The sequence below is a fragment of the Eubalaena glacialis genome, chromosome 19 (assembly GCF_028564815.1).
Source record: "Eubalaena glacialis isolate mEubGla1 chromosome 19, mEubGla1.1.hap2.+ XY, whole genome shotgun sequence".
Taxonomy (NCBI): Eukaryota; Metazoa; Chordata; class Mammalia; order Artiodactyla; family Balaenidae; genus Eubalaena; species Eubalaena glacialis.
Genome location: NC_083734.1, coordinates 5,751,113 through 5,770,178, shown reverse-complemented (window position 1 = coordinate 5,770,178; position 19,066 = coordinate 5,751,113). Strand labels below are relative to the sequence as shown.

General features: G+C 50.4%; 1 protein-coding gene across 3 annotated transcripts in view; it reads left to right on the top strand.

Annotated features, from left to right (window-relative positions):
* ARHGAP44 (Rho GTPase activating protein 44) overlaps positions 1-19,066 on the top strand; it is a 144,527-nt gene that overhangs the window by 118,013 nt on the left and 7,448 nt on the right. For all 3 annotated transcript variants that reach the window (XM_061174635.1, XM_061174636.1, XM_061174637.1), the window contains 6 exons: positions 2,773-2,853; positions 5,468-5,581; positions 6,189-6,280; positions 8,275-8,455; positions 15,761-15,982; positions 17,455-17,612. In XM_061174635.1, the coding sequence (XP_061030618.1) occupies positions 2,773-2,853; positions 5,468-5,581; positions 6,189-6,280; positions 8,275-8,455; positions 15,761-15,982; positions 17,455-17,612 (848 nt within the window). The remainder of the gene's footprint in view (positions 1-2,772; positions 2,854-5,467; positions 5,582-6,188; positions 6,281-8,274; positions 8,456-15,760; positions 15,983-17,454; positions 17,613-19,066) is intronic.

Sequence of the window (19,066 nt, the reverse complement as noted above, 5' to 3'; positions counted from 1 at the left end):
CTGTTTGGAGGAATCGGTTTTTACTGAGTAAATGGACACGGCTAGGGAGGACACAGGAGAATGGGCACCAGAGAGAGGCTGGGAGAGATGAGGGTGGAGATGGTCCAGCAGAAAAAGATACAGGAGGGAGAGGAACATTTCATGGGAGGACTGAGCTCAGTGCCCATGAAAGGATGATTTCTGGGGGTCTCTAGTCATGGGATTTAGTAGTGAAAAGCAGGCAGCTGAGCTGCTCCAAAAGGATGCTGGAGTGTGTATGAGTTTCTGTAAGAACTGGGGCTGCAAGAGAACCCAGCTGACCTGGAAGTGAAGCCTGGCTGGCGTGTGCAGAGTTAGAAAAAGCTCGCTCCGGTTACCGTGCACACCTCTGGTTTTTTATCCAAGGTAGAATAGAGATGATGCATTTTAAAAGGCTGGCTGACTTCCTGGTATTCCTGCATCTCATGGTGGAAAGTGAGTTTGAGAGCCCACGATGATACTAATAATCACAGGTGATGCCATTTGTTGAGTGTTTCTTAGAGGCTTGTCATCATTCTAAGCTCATTATATGTTTTTAACTCATCTGATTTTCACAACAACCCTATGAAGGGGGTTGTGCTGTTTTCCCGATTTTATAGAGGAGGAAGTCGAGTCACAGAGCAGGTGTTCGTGGCAGGTTACCTGCCGTCTAATAAATGACAGGATGAGGATTTGACTCCAAGGAGTCCGGCTCCGGAACCCACGTGCTTAACGGCACTCCACGCCTCTCTAGAATGACACGGGGGTCCTGGGGATGATGATGAGTGACGACATGTCTTGATGGACACTGCCCCTTTTATTTACTGAATGTATGGGTGGTCTTGATGACACCAAGCTGGAGAAGGAGAGGGCAGCCCGGTGCTTCGGGATCAGAGAGAGACCGTTCCCGATGATTTACATAGCTGGGCTCCATTAGGAAATAGGGGTGAGCGGATGCCTCAGAGAGCTCAGGTCTTTGAACCAAGGGAAAGCAAAGGCTTCTTTCTGCCCCTGGAGGAGATGCATGTTGTGCGTGAAGATTCTGGGCATGGTGGTGGCAGCCACCAGGGCCACAGTCTCTAACGAAGGTAATTTTGCCCAGGACAGCCACCTCCAACCCCCTGTGTGCATCAGTCTCCTGCGAAGCTTTAAAAGATACCTAGGTTCAATGCCTGGACCTCATTTTCGGAGATTCTGGTTTAATTCTCTTTGTTTCAAAGCTCCCAAGGCTACTGGGTTGATAACCGTTGACCTTTGGTGAAGCTGAATCTCACCAAAGAGCCACACTCACCCTAACGGGGGATTGGCCTTCAGGGAAGCTCTGCCACGGGCTGGGCCATCCAGGAGTCGGGGTGGGGGCTAGCAGGAAGCAACAGGAGCAGTAGTGAGGAATCTGCCAGGCAAGGTGGCCTGGGACTTCGCTGGTCACGTGTGCTGAGTGTTTCCATGCAGGAACCCCGCTGAGCAGCCCAGAGGCGGCAGGAAGGCCCGAGGCTCCCGTCACTCCCAGGACTTCTCCCTCTTCGTGCTGGCCATCCCCTCCCATGCGACTGTTCCCCCGAAACCTTTGCCTGGTGGGCTCCTTCTGGCTCTTCGGGCCCGCCTTCCTGGCACCCGGATGTCAGGCAGCTGGCAGTCAGGATCCGTCCCATCCCCGGTGTTCCTTCTCTGCGGAGAACTGATCTGCGGGTTCGAGGCTGTGTTTGTGTAGCTGGTTAGATTGTGAGCTGGGCTGGTGGGGCAGGCGAGGGAGGCAACGGTCTCCTCTGATTGCATCCTGCTTCCCAGCCCTTGGGACACTGCCCGACACACGGGAGACCCTCAGTACGTGGGTGCTGATTTTTATCGAAGGGAAGGTCTTGGCAGTATCTGCCCTTTCAAGGGTTGAGGAGTGGAAAAGGGAGTTTTTCTTGCCTGGGTCAGGATGGGAGGGAGGACTCCTGGGGACCCAGCGAGGGCCACTGCCCTGCCTTGGGCTCTGGGTCAAGGGGTCAGAGCTGGGCCTCCCTGTTGGCGTTTGCTTTTTAGTTTTTCTCGAGAAAAGGTTCTTTGAACATAAGGCCTTCCTAACCGTGTCAGCCTTGAGGTAGGTTTTCTTGAAAAGTAAATAAAAAAATATAGTCTTATAAGTAATTTCTTTTAATCCTTACAGGGTTTATCAATAAAGAAACCCTTAGAGCAAATCTTTTTGTAGAGTAGAGAATCCTTTGGTCATGGAAATTATCCATCTCTGAGTTATGTCTTCAAGGGTCAGATGTCCTTATGTCTGCATGAGTTCATGTAATTTACTTGTTCAGAAGGTATTTATTGAGCATCTATTATGTGCCAGATGACAAGACACTTAATGTGCATTAACTAATACCTGTGGAACTGGCCAGTCAGCTGCCACTGTGGTGTGGAAGTGGGGTTGACCTGTTTTTGGTGTCCTGTTGCTGTGACAGAATCGCCCTCCTGATGACACCATGGCCCCGCCCACTCCAGAGCAGGTGTCTGGCCTCTGCGCTCCTCCCTCACCTGCTGCCCCAGCACCCATTCACCTGGGCCGTGTGACCTGTGTAGGGGAAGTTTTGTTCAAATAGCCCAGGCAAGACAGAAGGAGACCTTAGAGGGGGAAATAATAAGAACCAAACATTTGAATGATAATAGTTTACTGATACGATCACTAACAACGTCTGGTTCCTTTTTCTCAAATATTTCGATGGCTGGTGAATATGAATCCTGGTGGGACTTCATCGATTTGTGCTCAACCAATGGCTTTTCCTGTTAATTTCCCAGCATCCAGGAGCAGGACAAGAGGCTCCAGGCTCTGTGGAATGCTTGTGAAAAATTGCCCAAGGCCAATTACAACAACATCCGGTGAGTGGACCCTGGAGACACTGGGTCAAGGTTATTTAAGCCTCAGACACATGTTTCTGGGCCAAAAGGCATGGTCACTGGCAGGCATGGTGTCCAAAGCATGGTTAACATGCAGGGTCTCTTTTCAACCTCAAGCAGCCCTGGGAGGCTGTGAATTACCGTTTTGCACATGAGGAAACAGACTAAAAGGGGCTGTGAGACTTTGCAGGCTACCTGACCAGCTGTTGGCTAATGCAGTTAAGTTCTTTGATTTGCAAGGAGCAAAGATGAATGCAGGCTGTTTCCAGATATCGGGGGTTTATCGTAAAGATAGGTGCCCGTGGACACTGGGGAGAAACTGACCGGACCCTGAGCTGGACTTGGCAGGTGTGTCCTGGAGCTAGGCTGCAGGAAGAAGAGGCTGGGAGAATATTCTGTGGTTTCCACCTTTCACCAGCAGTTTTCCACGAGTCTGTCTCTTACTTTTCTTGCTACCACCAGGATTTCACTTCCTGCTCGTCCTGCAGATCTTTTCCCTCCCGGGCTTCTGCCCCTTCCCACTTTCTGCTTCCTCATCACTTCGTCTGTGCCAGCATTGCCCCTGGTCCTCCCCCTCTCCAGGTACTTCCTTAGATGCAGATTTTCAGCTTCAGCTCCTGCTGCCATCTGCCTGATTATTTCTGTTTTCCTGTTAAAAATCCCAGAAGCAACTTTTCATGACTTAAACATAGAATTACTGTACGACCCAGCAATTCCACTTCTGGATGTATTCCCAAAAGATTTTGAAAGTAGGGACTTGATTTTGTACACCTATGTTAATGGCAGCATGATTCATAATAGCCAAGAGGTGGGAACAGCCCAAATGTCCAGTGATGGATCAATGCATAGACAAAGTACACATACAATGCAATATTCAGCCTTCAAAAGGAAGGACATTCTAATTCTTGCTACGGCATGGATGAACCTTGAAGGCTTTACGCTGAGGGAAGCCAAACACAAAAGGACAAGTACTGAACAGTTCTACTCATAAGAGGTACATAGAGTAGTCAATTCATAGAGACAGAAAGTAGAATGGTGGTTGCCAGGGGCTTTGAGGGGGTGGGGCAGCAGGTGGTCTGTCATTTAATGGGTGCAGAGTTTTACTTTGGGGTGATGAAAAATTCTGGAGATGGATAGTGGTGATGGTTGCATCACAGTGTGAAAGTATTTAACGCTACTGAATTATACACTTTAAAATGCTTAAATTGGTCAATTTATATATACAAAATTGAAAAAAAAATCCCAAGAGCAAGAATCAGATCGGTATGACTCTTCAAGTGCTGCTAGGCCACTGGCCACCCCGTGGATTGACTCAGCTCAGGTCCCACGTCCTGGTCCAGGCATGTGTGGCCTCTTGGAGGTATGACATGGCGGGAGGCGCTGTGGGTAGAGGTGGCCCAGTGGCAGCTTTAGGGGCCTCTGTGGTCTTTCTGCTCCATGGGCAGAAGGTAAGTCAGCAGTTCCTGAAGGAGCCACTTCACTGTCGTCCAGGCTGAATGGGACTGGACCCGCCACCTGTGTAACTGAGAGTCCGGGGCCTCCGTGGAGCCTGGCAGGTTTGGTGTGGTTTGTGAGAGCTCTTTTTGTGCTTCATTTGTGCACAGCTCACTTACTGATTTTTTTTTACATAATAGCTTTATTGAAATACAATTCATATACCATTGTACCCTTTTAAAGTGTACAATCGAGTGGCTTTTTGTAAATCTGTAGAGCTGTGAAGCTATCCCCACTGTCTAATTTTAGAACATTTTCATCACCCCAAAGAGAAACTCTGTGCCCAGTAGCAGTCATTCCCCGTTTCTGCCCAGCCAGTCCTTGGCAGACACTCATCTACGTTCTGTGTCTGTCTGCCTGCGCTGGGCATTTCATAGAGATGGAACCATTCAACATGGGGTCTCCGTGTCTGTCTTCTTTCACTTGGCATCATGCTTCTGAGGTTCATCCGTGTGGTAGCATGTGTCAGTATTTCATTCCTTATTAGGGCTGAATAGTATTCTATTGTCTGGATGGGACTGCATTTGATTCATCTGTTCATCCCTTAATGGACATGTGGGTGGTCTCCCCTTTTTGGCTGTGATGAATAATGCTTCTGGGAACATTTGTGTCCACATTCGCGTGTGGACATATTTCTCTAGGAGTGGAATTGCTGGGCCACATGCTAAGTCTAGGTTTAACTTTTTCTTCATTGGCTCTCAGAGCCCCACTGAGGTTAACCCCAGGGGGCGCCACCCCTAGCATGTAAATGTCCCCACCAGTGACACCTACACACTGCTTCTCACCTCTGCACACAGGGAGGATGGCAGGTGACAGAGGTTTGAAAAGAAGGAAGGACTTTCAGTCATTGTGTAGTGGGTCAAAAGGAAAGATGGAGAATTTTTCTGGCAGGGTTAATTGAAGCAAATGTTGACAGCTAGCCGAGTGAGAGCTGAGTCCATCTGTTTTTGGAGCATTCTCATGTCCTGACGCGTGACACGTCTTGATTATATTGTAGGATGTATGAATCTTGTTATCAGTAAGAGAAGTTTCCACCTGGTGCTGGGGGACCATGGCTGGTTTTGAGCCCTTGTTAAACTTGGCCCTTCTCACTTCCTTTCAGATACTTGATCAAGTTTTTATCCAAACTCTCAGAATATCAAGATGTCAACAAGATGACTCCCAGTAACATGGCAATTGTATTAGGACCCAACTTGCTGTGGCCACAAGCGGAAGGGTGAGCCCAGGGAGGAAGGGGTGTATGGGTCACGTTACGGGCAGGGGGCTGCTGGGGCCTGGGCGGGATGGCCAGGGCCCCGGATAACCACCAGCCTCATGTATGTGTCAGGTCATATGTCTGTCTTGGCCTGCTCCTTCTTTAGACTCGGGAGGAGACCCAGCATTCTTCAGATCTTTCCCATTGATAGTCTCAGAGCTAGGCCTGCAGTCAGGGTCTTCTCTGAGCTCATCTGAGTCAGCACTAGGCACGGCAAGCTTTTCCAGGCCTCCCTGGCCCCCTGTGAACAGCACACATCCCAGCATCTGAGGGACAGAGGGCTGTCTCAAAAGGGAGAACAGAGCTGGGAAAAGGATGAATCTGGCAGTTATGAGAATCATACCTCACACTGAAAGGTGCCTCATACTTGGCGATTTTGAGTATGTTACTTGCTCGTCTCCTGTAGGGAGGACTCCTGGGGTATCTCCATTCCGTAGAGGGGGAGAGAGGTTCAGAAAGGTGAAGTGTCCTTCCTGAAAGGATGCTTGCTCTCAGACTTCTGGTGCAGGGCCCCTTCCCTGCCTTGGCCGCTCACCCCACCCTGCCTCGCTCTGTCCTGTGCTCACAGGAACATCACGGAAATGATGACCACGGTCTCGCTGCAGATCGTCGGGATCATCGAGCCCATCATCCAGCACGCAGACTGGTTCTTCCCTGGGGGTACGTGGCAGCATCCGGGTGTGGGAGTGGGCTTCTGTGGAAAATGGGAGTGTCGCTGTGAGTTCCGAACCTTTGAAACCTCTGAGTACCACTGGCCAAAGGTGTGTGTATATTTGGTTTGTTTTTAATCCTCTACACACAAGCACACGTGCACACGTGCGCACACACACACGCACACGCGCACACACACACCACTCAGGAATGGGGTCAAGTCATGGCAGCTTCTTACTCTCATCCCTGGTCAAGGGACATTCTGGCGTGAAGGTGCTGTGCTAACCATACCCTCAGATTTTATTGGTCTAACATCTACACCATAGTTTCTTTAAATCTGTGAATCATGAAATGCTGAAGCAGAAAAAAAAAAGGAGAGATGTTATGCTCTGTAGATGCAGAGGATGAACCTGGAGTTGAGGTGAACATGAACTTTTTTTTTGGCAATAGTCATGCCTCCTTTCCATATTTTTTTTTTAAACATCTTTATTGGCGTATAATTGCTTTACAATGGTGTGTTAGTTTCTGCTTTATAACATACTGAATCAGTTATACATATACATATATCCCCATATCTCTTCCCTCTTACGTCTCCCTCCCTCCCACCCTCCCTATCCCACCCCTCTAGGTGGTCACAAAGCACCGAGCTGATCTCCCTGTGCTATGCGGCTACTTCCCACTAGCTAGCTATTTTACATTTGGTAGTACTAGAGAATGGACTTGAGGACACGGGGAGGGGGAAGGGTAAGCTGGGACAAAGTGAGAGAGTGGCTGGGAGATGAACATGAACTTTTATTCCGGGCTTAGGGATCACCTGGGTGCCATCCATTCATTGCGCTAGGCTGTGTCCTTGGAGTTGCCCTTGGCGCGTAAAGATGGGGCTCAGAGGCAACAAGATTCTTTTTTGTACCTCATTCAAAATGAAGCTCTCAAGACAGCTCCCTAAGGTGGAGTTTCATAAATGTTATTAGCGTGGAAGCACCATTGGATAAGGGAATGACTTGCAGTGGTGACAGCCTTGAAGAGACAGACAGCAGTTGTTACATTAAATTCAGTGTTTGCTTTTTAAAAAAGTACTGTGCCTTATGTTTAGTAAATATTAAGGGTATGCTTTCAGCTGTGCAACAACAAACTATTAACTCATGTGGGGATATAATATTAATAATTCTCTGCTCTGTTCATCAGAAGTAATCACTTAGTGCTGATCTAACATAAAAGAAGTTTGATTATCTTTTGGCTTCATGTGTTTTGACCATGACAGCTCTGAAATAAGAGTTCAATTGATGACACAGTCGGGTGAGGATAGGAAATCAGGATAAAGAAATATAGGAGGTAGGAGTTAAAGGCATAATTCTGTAAGTTCTGTGCTCACTCATTGTCATTGCCCATAAATAGGCTGTGACCAGGAAAGGATGAGACTAGAATCCATTTGATAGCCCACAATCTTAGTGAGATCTCTTTCTATTTCTAATCCTTTAAAATTTCTTTTTCTCTTTGGTTTTCCAGAAAGACATCATCATCATCTACAGATAATAATATTGCCTGTTATTTTCTTTTCTTGACTAATTCCATTGGCTAGCACTTCTTCAGTAGTGTCAGATAACAGTGTTGAGAGTGGGCATTGCTCTTTTTCCTGATATGATTTAGACTGCTCTGGCATTTCACTTTTAAACATAAGGTTTGAGATAGATTATTTTGCCTTTTTCAAAAAGAAAGTACCCATTTGTTCCTATTTGGCTAAATTTGTTTCGTGAATCACAAATGAAAAATGCTTTATTAAATGCCCATCGTATTACACGCTAGGTGAGCACATGTGTTCACCTGGTAATAGGATGAATTATATTAAGATGAATTAATATCAATAGATGATCTAACACTGAACCATGGGACAAGATTTTCAGGGGTGACACATAAAGAAGTGGCCATCTCTGCTATCTCCCTCCTGCCCAGGAAGGGTGTGGCCGACCCACAGACCATGTGCACCCATTCTGTCTTCCCCGCAGAGATAGAGTTCAACATCACGGGCAATTACGGGAGTCCGGTGCACGTGAACCACAATGCCAACTACAGCTCAATGCCCTCCCCAGACATGGACCCTGCTGACCGGCGCCAGCCCGAGCAGGCCCGCCGGCCCCTCAGCGTTGCCACGGATAACATGATGCTGGAGTTTTACAAAAAGGATGGGTATGAACTAGCATCCCTTTCTCAGTGTTGGGGGTTGTGGGATGGAGGGATTGATTCAGATGGGATGACAGAAAGGCTGCACTTACCAGCAGCAGTTTAAGTGGGTTGTGTCTGTTAGCATGTCAGTTCATTCTTGATGCTTCCATCTGTGCTATTCGGGGTGCGAGGCTTGCTTCCCACCCTTCAGGCTGGAAGTAAGTGCAGCCTTCCGAGCTGACGGTTGTGATCAGTACTGATTAGTTCTCATCAAAAGAAAAAAAAAGTGGGTCAAAAGGGGAAACTGAAAAAAAAAGATACTGAACACTTTATTTTGACTCAAAATTTACAAATGTACATCAGTTCTCAAATCTTCAGCGGTCTTATTCTGATGATGGGTCTGCCCGTCTGCACCCCTCAGCAGCATTCTTGCATCAGTAGCACCTGCAGTGTGGAGTTTAACATTCCCAGTTTCGGTCTCTTCGAAACAGATTGAAAACCTAAACCTTGAAGCAATCTGAGTGTAAAATCCTTGTAAGTTTCTGAGAGTTGTTTTCCCATCTTTTATGATCGACACCTACAGCTACTTTGATGCAGTTGTTATGAGACTCATAAATGCGCCCAGCTTAATTCGCATAGGAATGACCCTCTTGCACCCATATTAAATCAGTTCATGTAATATGTAATTGCATGATGTGATTCCCATAAGAAGTCAAATGGGCGTAAACAGGTTTCCTAACGAGCACAGCTGATTCATGGGAGGTGTCAGCTCAGCCCTGGCACCCACATACGTGGGCTTGAGTCATCAGCTAATGTGTCCTACAGAGGAAAGGTTGAAAAACCCAGAACTGTGGAGGTACGTGAGTCTTACTTTCCACCCCTCTTCTCTTCTGAGTGGGAGTCGACCTTGGAGACCCACACCTGTGTCCTGGGATGATGGGGAGTGTTCACAAGGACCAGTGTCCCTGCTCGTTCCCTTCCCCAGCAGAGACCCTTCCCGTGAGAGGCGGGTGCGGGGTGTTTCTCCGCCCTGCGCTGTTGTTCATTGTATTCTGTCTGGTGGGGAAAGAAAAGCTGGAAATTCTTAGAAGTTAAAGGGAGTAGGGGGAGATTTCGCCAATCTATTAAAAAAAAAAGAGCATGCTTAGAATCTGATCTTTGCCTCATGGGGGAGAGAGACAGAGATGCAGAGAGAGAGCTAGAGAGCTAGCAAATGCATTGGAATTTGCTTTTAAAACTCAGTTTTAAGTGACTCAGTTCCTGTGTGAAGTGTCTCTCGCCGGGGGGATGCCCTGGAGGGGCAGTTCTGGTCCTTTGGTCCCAAGTGTTTCTGCATCAGAGGTAGGCTCCACCCTGCCAGACCTCGTCTGATTCCCAGTCCCCTCTGAAAAGCCATCCAGGTGACCTCTATGAGAAAGTTATCACTGTGGAATCTCAGGGCGTTCAACATCCACTGGCCCCTACAGTATGGTCTTCTGAGTATAAAAAGCCAAGGTCATTGGGATTTCCGTGGACAGACTGCCATCCCACTGGGACCCCAGGGGCTGCAGGCAGCTTTACAGATGCTGCTGGGGCCTTACCACCAGAGGGTTTTTAGGGGTCTACAGAGGCTAGAACTACACAAGTCAAACCACCTCAGCTAGTGCTTTGTAGACTAGTCAAGCTGTCCCTGCCAAACTCTCCCAAAATTGTGGATTTGTGGCCCGGATTAATAAGCTACTAAATTTCGAGGGCAGTTTGTTATGCAACTAAAGATAATCAGAACAAGCTTTAAAAAAAAAAAAAGGATACCAATGATGTTCTGCCCCCGTGCAGCTCGGTGCAGCTGCGCTTTCCACTCCTGAAACCTGACGTGCCTGTAGCCAGTTCACTTGTGTTCTGATCCTTAGGGGGCCTCCACCAGGGCCAGCCGACAGCAGCCCCCGAATCCATGAGGATATTTACACCAGGGCTAGCGGCCTCCCTCAGAGCTCAGTTTAGTGCGTGACTCATCCTCAGCCTGTGCTGGAAACTGCTCTGCAGGGGTCTTGCCTCACCAGCGGCCCTGCCTCCGGACCTTAGCCTGGACGTTCTGTAATTTGGAATAAGCACATGTAATTGAGAAGTTCGGGAGCGATCTGAACAGTGCTCTATGGAACACAAGTTCCACTGATGCTTGGTTATGTTGGGGCAGGAGGCAAGGAGAGGGAAATCTGGGGTCTCATGTGTCCCTGAAACACAGGATTCAACACGTCGAAACCCCTTTCTTGAGTGTATGACTTCTTAGGGTCTTTTACACGCTGTGACGTGCCATGCATCTTCACAAGGGGCTGTGGCATCATTTCCCAAATTTATTAGATCATAAAGCCTGTTGCCATGAGACAGTCAGAACTCGTGTTCCAGGGGACTTGTTTTTTTCAGTTGTGGATATTGAGGTCCTCTGCAGACCTAGTGGAAGGATGGAGAGCCTCCAAAAGACAGCCACCCTAAAAGGGGTTACGTCGTGGATGGGGGGTGCGGGAATTTTACTTCAGAGAGAGCCCGAACCTGGGGTAAAACAAGCTTACCTAGAGAGTTCTGGGTACCAGGGGAAACTTTGACTCATATTTTGGGGTTGGATTGGTCAACTGGGCCTTTGGGAGGTGCATTCTTGGCCCAGGCCCTGCCTCTGCTTCCACATTTCCAGGATTTACACATCTGTGGATGCTGAGACCAGGTCTGTGAAATGTTGCCAGGTGACTCCAGGTTTTATTTGTACTGGGGAGGTGAAGAAACTTTGTTGTTATGCATTTAGGAGAGGAATTATCCCTAGAGGAGCTGGAAATACCGGATTTTGGCCTTCCTGGGGGACTGCAGACAAGGCTAAGCCAGGATTCTTAGGATCCCTCTTATTCATCATTCACCTTGGCACCCATCCTGCCACTGCTGCCTGACCTCCAAGTTCACTTAAACGGTGCAGGAACTCCCAAAGCTTCTGTGGGTTTTTGGGGAGATACCAGGTTTTCTTTCCTCCTTTCTCTTGGTGGGTCTTTCCCAAGTGTAACTGATCTCTAGAACAAAAATCTAAACCTTTCCGATCTCTGTAGACTTGAATTCCTCAAAGCCATACGTTGGCTGACATCTCTGCTTAGGACTGTTCCTGACCAGGATTCAAAAACAGCATGACAGGGGACTTCCCTGGCGGTCCAGTGGTTAGGACTCTGCACTTCCATTTCAGGGGGCACGCGTTCAGTCCCCGGTCAGGGAACTAAGATCCTGCATGCCGCACAGCACAGCCAAAAATGAATAAAATAAAAACAGCATGACAGATGTCTGCCCTACAGGGGCCAAAAGAAAAACAAAAAACAACCACTAACCCCTGACGGCTCATTACCTGGAATGGTCCACAGCAAACTTCTGTTCTCAGTAATACATGTGTTCTCTCTGTAGATACCTGTTCTTATGCTGGAATCTCCAACTTTCAGATTTTTTTTTTTCTGGGGCAGGCCTTTGTCTCCTAATTTTTAAGGTCCTAGATCTTACCTTTTCCCTGTGTGGCCTGCCAGGTTACAGACTTTAAAACAGGAATGCCACTCCATTTCCTGAATCAAGGAGACCTGTTCCATGATACAGACTCTCATGGAAAATACAAAGTGTAGCTTAGGGTAAGTTCCCTGCAAATATGAGGTTCCTGTAGACTGGGAGGAGTGAAACAGGGTAAAGTAGACTTCAGCCGGGGCTGCCTTGCCAAGGTGAGGATTTGCCAGCTGCCCTGCCCTGCCCTGCGTTAATCCTGAGGGTGAGCAGGTATGAGAAGCCTGAATTCCCTGCCCCTTGTCACCTTACCCCAAAGGAGGAACGGGAGCCACGTGTCTCAGGGTCAGCTCCCCAGATGCTGCAGGCCCTTGCCTCCCATCACCTTGCTCCCTCCTTAGAAGACCCAGGAAGTCCAGAAGGGAGGCTCTGCCCAGGTCCCCTCCTGGACTCTGCCACGTGCCCCTGCCTTCTGCTTATTGATTTCCAAACCCTTTGCTTCTCGGAGGTTCTTCCTGGCCTCTGGTTTCTCGCTTCTCCCTTGATTCAGCCATAAAGGGATCCGAAAACCAAGTTCCTCTCGTTTTCACCGGAAGCAGTGGCCATGGGAAATCTTTGACATCCATACGAGATGTGGGTATCTGTGCAGTGACTTCTAAGGGAGTTGGTTGTTTCTGATTGATTGAACTTGGTCATTTTTATTTTATTTTATTATTTATTTATTTATTTATTTATTTAGGCTGCGTTGGGTCTTCGTTGCTGTGTGCGGGCTTTCTCTAGTTGCGGCGAGCGGGGGCTACTCTTCGTTGCGGGACACGGGCTTCTCTCTGCGGTGGCTTCTCTTGTTGCGGAGCACGGGCTCTAGGCGTGCGGGCTTCAGTAGTTGTGGCACGTGGGCTCAGTAGTTGTGGCTCGTGGGCTCACTAGTTGTGGCGCACGGGCTTAGTTGCTCCGCGGCATGTGGGATCTTCCCGGACCAGGGCTCGAACCCGTGTCGCCTGCATTGGCAGGCAGATTCTTAACCGCTGCTCCACCAGGGAAGTCCCAGTTATTTTTAAATAACACGCAGTTGTTTGATTCTAGCGACTGTTGCTTCTTTATGTGATAAAACAATGAGCGGAGACTTGTGACCTGCTTACATAACCTCTGGTTGTATTCTTCCTCCTCTGAATAGCTCCCCCCTCTCAGCAGCGTGCCAAGCAATTTTGTAATTTTTGTCTTTGGGTGGAGTTCTAGCTAGACGTTCGGACACTTAAATCTGCCAATCTTCCAAGCAAATCTTTATTTGCTTCTGAAGGTAATATGCTTTGAGGCCTCTGAGAGTATTGCTGTTGCCACTGTGATTGATTCGCTCTGTAAAGATTTTTATTGCCTTTTATATGAAGGAACTAGAACGCTCATAGAATACTGGCGGGAGTGTAAAATAGAACAACCACTTTGGAAAACAGTTTGGCAGTTTCTGCAAAAGTTAAACATTTACCCACCACGTGATCCAACCATTCTATCCCTAGATATTTACCCAAGTGAAATAAAAGTGTATGTCTATACAAAGACTTGAAAAAAAAAAAAGATTTTTATTGCCTTTTGAAAATGTCAGTGAACCTTTGATGTGTGTTTCCTGGACACAGAGGACGCCGCTTCCCATATGAAAGTCACTTCAGCTGGGAGAATGGTGATTACAGTCGGCACAGCTGTCTCTTTATAAAAGCAGGGGTGTGCATTTCACCTCTCGACTTTTGGTTGCTGATGCTTTGCCGATGATATTTAGCGGGCCTCGTTGGTCCTCCCCCCGACCGTGCCCTCCCCTGGGTAAACCAGGAGAAGATCACCAGGGAGCTTGGTGTCTGGGGTCAACGGTGCTGGAAGGTGTGTTTAGAAATAGAAGGCGTCCCCCACCAGCCCTGATCCCAGAGCCCACGCCTCTCATCCCAAATGGGGAAGGGCTTTCTAAGTGAGAGAGAATAGGATAAGGAAGAGAGCGCAGCGTGAGACCTCCATCCCCTAGGCCTTCTGCTGATCACCACGGGAAAAATCCCGCCCTCCTCGCCAACGTTGCAACTAAGTGGTATCAGTTTGCTTCCCCAAGTGGAATATTAAGCTTTTTGCTCTTTTTCAGCCTGATAAACTTGGAAGCCCAAGGGGCATAGTTTGATACTCCCCTGCAGCCCACTTTAAATACCGGGGGACGCAATTGGACCCTGTCCCAGAGTTTTGAGTGGCCTCCAGGGGTGATTGGATCTCGTATAGAAGGTGCTTGTTTATTGGTGGAGGGTCCTCAGAGGCAAGATGACTTGCAAGGTGGGTCCTGGAGAGAGACAGACCGCCCCCAAGATGCCTTGGAGATGAGAACTATTAACAGTGACACTCGACAGGAAGGGGTCTCTGGGTCCCGGCCCCCAGGGGAAAGCATGTCTGAAGCCGTCCGTCCCCTACGTGCGTGGCTGTAGCATCGTTCTCCTCTGTGCGCCTCACTGAGAGTCCGTCCCCGCACATTTCCTTAAAGGACCCACATCCCACCTGCTACAACCGATCCCCAAATGTGGACCTTTTCTTTGGATCTTGCTGCCCCTCTGTGAGGTGGCTAGAATGTCGTGGTGTAATAGCTCTTTGCTTCTGACCAGCGTGGGTGTGAGTACGGCCCTCTGTGCACATACGCAGGGGAGGCTGGTGCTGGCTGGTGTCCTCCCTGCGTGGATGTCCGTGTCTCCCTTAACACTGGAAGGATTGGCTGTGGCCTCAGTCAGTGGATGCCTCGACTGCGTACCCTGGAACCAGTTACCTCCTAGGCCAGAGGAAGGGATTAACCGCCTTCTAAACCATTAACTGAGAAGAGAACGGACTGCTGCTTCCACGGATCTTTTTCCTCCCTTATTCCTGACCAGTGTCAGCTCTTCGGCTTCTCTCTTTATTCCCCTGCAAGCTTGGTAGGATGATTTTCACCCGTACAAACAGAAAAGTCACTTTAACTAGAGAGACCAGCTAAACTGAAAGTTTCATGGCACAGTAAAAGCCCCAGGCTTAGCCTTGACAGACACAAGAGACAAGACAGACCTTGACAGAGACAAGCTGTGTGTCCCAAGGAGGGCGCAGTTTTTTCGACACTAATATCTGTATGTTTCTGTCCCTGCAGCCTTAGGAAAATCCAAAGGTACGGTATCCTTGGGTAGCTACAAGGCCACGCTCAGTCTCTGACCACTAAGCGAGCTATGCCGTAGGGAGCTCTGCAAGGGGGTGAATGTGTGTGGCTGGTTGCTTTGGCCGATTTACTCAAAGCTGACTGTCTTCCCCTCGTTGAAGTGGAGTCGGGGTGGGGACTGACCAGAGGCATGATCAGCCCTTCCCTGCTGTGTAGACCCTGCAGAGGTTGTAGCTCAGCCAGCACCCTGGGGCTGGCGTGGGAATCCTGAGTCGGTCCCGTGCTCTCCACCTCCCAGTGACCAAAAGAAGAAAGATGGATGTTTAGATGTCCCCTACTGGCCGGTGCCCTCTTGTAGTCTGATGCTGCCCCTCCCTCGCTGTCCCGCCCGCCTCCACCTTCCACTTGGGAGGAGTGGGTGCCCCAGTGAGGCCGCTCTCTGCTCTGAGGGAAGCTTGGATTCTGGGGAGCTTGTTGGGCGGGCGGTGGTCCTAAGGCCAGCGGTGCCCGGGCCGCTGGTGGGAGCCCTTCCCGGAGCTGCCGGGATGCTCAAGCACCTCTGTCCGTGGAGCACGGCTGGCGGCTGCCTCGCTTCCCTGGTCCAGGAGATGCTCGGGCTGCGCTGCGGGGCGCTTGGTGGGGGAGGGAACCCCGGCGCCCGGCGCGCGCAGCTAAGCCTGGGTGTCTCTGTCCCTGGCCAGCATGGGCGTGAGGGTCATGGACACGTCGTGGGTGGCTCGAAGAGGCTCCTCGGCCGGCCGGAAGGCGTCCTGCGCCCCGCCCACCATGCAGCCCCCCGCCCCATCCGCGGAGCTCGCCCCGCCCTTGCCGTCGCCCCTCCCGGAGCAAGCCCCCAATGGCCCCGCGGTGCCCGCGCTCTCTCCATCCGGCCTCGGCCTCCAGCCCGGGGCTGAGCGGATCAGGTAAGCAGGGCGCTGTCGTCCTTCCCTCACCAACCCCCCGGCCTGGGTCAGTCTGGCCTGCGGTGCACACTGGGAGGGGGTGGTCTGGGTTTGCTGCATCCACTCAAAGCCTCTTGGAATTGGTCATTTCCCCCCTTTTCTAAGCATCCTGGTTTGGCCTCTGCAGCAGGTAAGTCATTCACAGACCCCTGGACCATCAGATGGGGCCCAGGCTTTCCCAGACCAGCATCCCGGGCACACGTGTAAGGCGGCAGCTTGCTACGGCCAGGCGAGGAAGCTGAGTCCCACCTCCCTGTGTCCCCCTCCTACGCTATTACAGCTTCCCTGTTGTGAAATTTAGAATTTCAGTGTTTCTCCCTTCCTCTCCTCTACCTTTAGATGCATAGGGACCATTTTACTGCTAAAATGGGTGCAAATCAGGTAAAGAATGGAGGTGCTGTGGTCATGCTGGGCCTGGTGACCTTTGCAGCCTGTGGTGTGACTGCATCTCGTTCTTGCAGAGGAAGAAAAAAGACGGGGAGCACGCTCATTCCAGCGCTAGTTCCATGAACTTTTATGCAGGGCAGCCCTTGTCGCTCCAAAGTTGAAAAATGCAATCTGAGCCGTCAAGGCACACGTCACGGCATGTGGTCGTTCATACCCAGGGGCGCAGGGGAAGGAGGCCATCCTTGGCCCTTCCTTGAAAGGGACGTGGTCAGAGGAGATTCTAGGAGTGGGGTTTGCACAAGGAGACTGCTTTGCCGTTTGTTTCTGTCTGTCCTAAAGCAGCAGTTCAGAGAAGCAGGAAAGCTCCTTCACTCAGAGGCACTGTGCTTTCTGTTAGGGTGCACGGCATTCCTCCATGGCCACCGCTGGAAAAATTTTGGAGACTCTGGGAAGCCGAACCTCTCAACCCAGTCTTTGCATGTACGCGTGTGCGCGCACACACACACCTCCCCTAAGTGAAGGGATTGCAGGGTTCTTTTTTTTTTTTTTAATAAGTAGAAGGTATTTTCCCTGAGAAATGGGGAAGTGACAATCAGAGTTGGTGGGGAGGGTAGTGACCCTGGATGGCGTGGTTGCTGATGGCTCCACTGGAGAGGACGAGGGGTCACCAGCTCTGGCCGTGGACTCATGGGCTTCAGTTTCGTTTGAGGGATGTGGGAGGGGAGAGGGAGTTCAGCAGGAAGCAGCGGCTGATGGCCGGCAGAGGAAATGGACAAATAGGAGATTTGCTGGGATGGTCTCCTGATGGAGAGAGGGCAGAGGCCAAGAGAGGGAGCTGGCCACGGGTGCCACACGGGGATGAGGGTGGAACCCAGGCCCTCAGAGCCCCAAGAGAGGACGGTCACCTCCGTGGGCATCTTTGACGGCTTTCAGAAGGGCTGAGAGGACCATACCTGCCTAGAGGAACATGTATTCAGTACACAGTGCTGATGTTGAAGTTACCTGAGTTCAGGGGCTTTCTTTTGTCCTGTGCGCTTGTGTTTCAGCACTTCTAAAAGCAAGGAACTTTCTCCAGGATCTGGGCAGAAAGGAAGTCCAGGTTCCAGCCAGGGGACGCCCAGTGCAGGGATGCAGCCCGGGATGCAGCCGGGTGCCAGCCCCAGCCAGCTGCCCGCAGACCAGAGTCCTCACACCCTCCGGAAAGGTATGTCACTGCCACCGGGCTTGGGGGGCTTGGGGGGCTCGAGCCAGAGAGCTGTCACACCGTCTGGAAACATTTCCCTCCATTCGCACGGAGATTTAGAAACTGGTTTCGTGAAAAATTACTGCGCGTGAGAGCTTTGGGAAGTTAGCCAACCCCAAGAGGGATCGTTGCATCGTTATTCCTCGGTTTATTCATTTGAACAGTGGGCTCGGGGGTGTGGCGGGGGCAGACACGGGGCACCGCTTCCCGTCCACCAGGACCTTTGTGCAGAATCATCGCCCAGGATGACACGTGTCTTCATCGACTCTGCCAGGCTTCTCACCACCATTTAAAATGCAGTGTGGAGTCTTCCCCAGGAGCCCCCTGCCCCAGCTGGGGTCCAGCCCAGCTGCCTACCCCTGGATTATTTGTAGAAGGGGACACAGAGGTGGAATTGAGACTGTTCTGCAGGAGGCCTGCCCTTTGATATTTCTTTAGTGGAGGCCTGAGCATTTGTCCACTGGCCCATGAGCTGCCCACCCCAGTTTCTGCCACTGAAACCCACTGCAGAAGGCTCCGTTATTCTCCCTGAAATGATTCCCCAAAACATGGAGACATGCTCCATGGTGATATTTCATAAATGGGGGCTGCATGGAACGTGTATTAATCAGAACCACCTTTTTTTTCACCTTCTGTCATCACAAAGTCTGTAAGGTGCTTAAAATAGCACATTGTCTAATTTGTTCTCAGTGCAGGCCTGTCCGGCTTCTAGGTGTGCCTTTAGCTCCGGGACGTGGGACCGGGCTGGTTCTCCTTATCCTCACACAGGGCCCCTCCCAGCCATCCTGGCTGCGGGCTGCTGTGTGAGCCCATCATCCGAGCCTGCTCTCACCCAGCCCTTCCATCCTGCTCATCCCCATTCATCCCTTATACGCCCTACAAATGTTTGTTGAGCCTCTGCTATGTGTAGAGAGCCCCGAGGCTCTAACAGAGCAGCAGACGTGGCCTCTGCAGACGGGTGAACGTGGAACTGCAGTACAAGGGTGTTCCCGCTGGACCACCTGTGGTGAGCTCAGGGCACCGAGGGTCATGTGAGGGCACCTTGCAACACAGGAGGTTGGCCAAAGTGGCAGTGGAGGGATTTGAGCATGCCAGGGCTTTATCCAGCAACAACACATTTCCCTTGCGGTCCTGATAGAATTCTCTGGCTGTCTTAGTTTACACGGCTTTTAACCCTCCCCCAGCTGCGCAGGGCAGGGTGATGGCTAAGCTGTTCTTCTGTCCAGTGGGGTCGGGGCTCCTGTTCCAGGCCACGTGGCTTCCCACAGCCAGTGGGACATTGGCCCTCTCGTTCTTCACAGCCCATTGGACCCAGGCAGGGGTTTCCCAGGTGACATTCAGCAGCTCAGCACCATCATTTGAAAGGCACACCATTGCCCACAAATGGCACACTGAGTTTTGTTTTGTACTCCCTC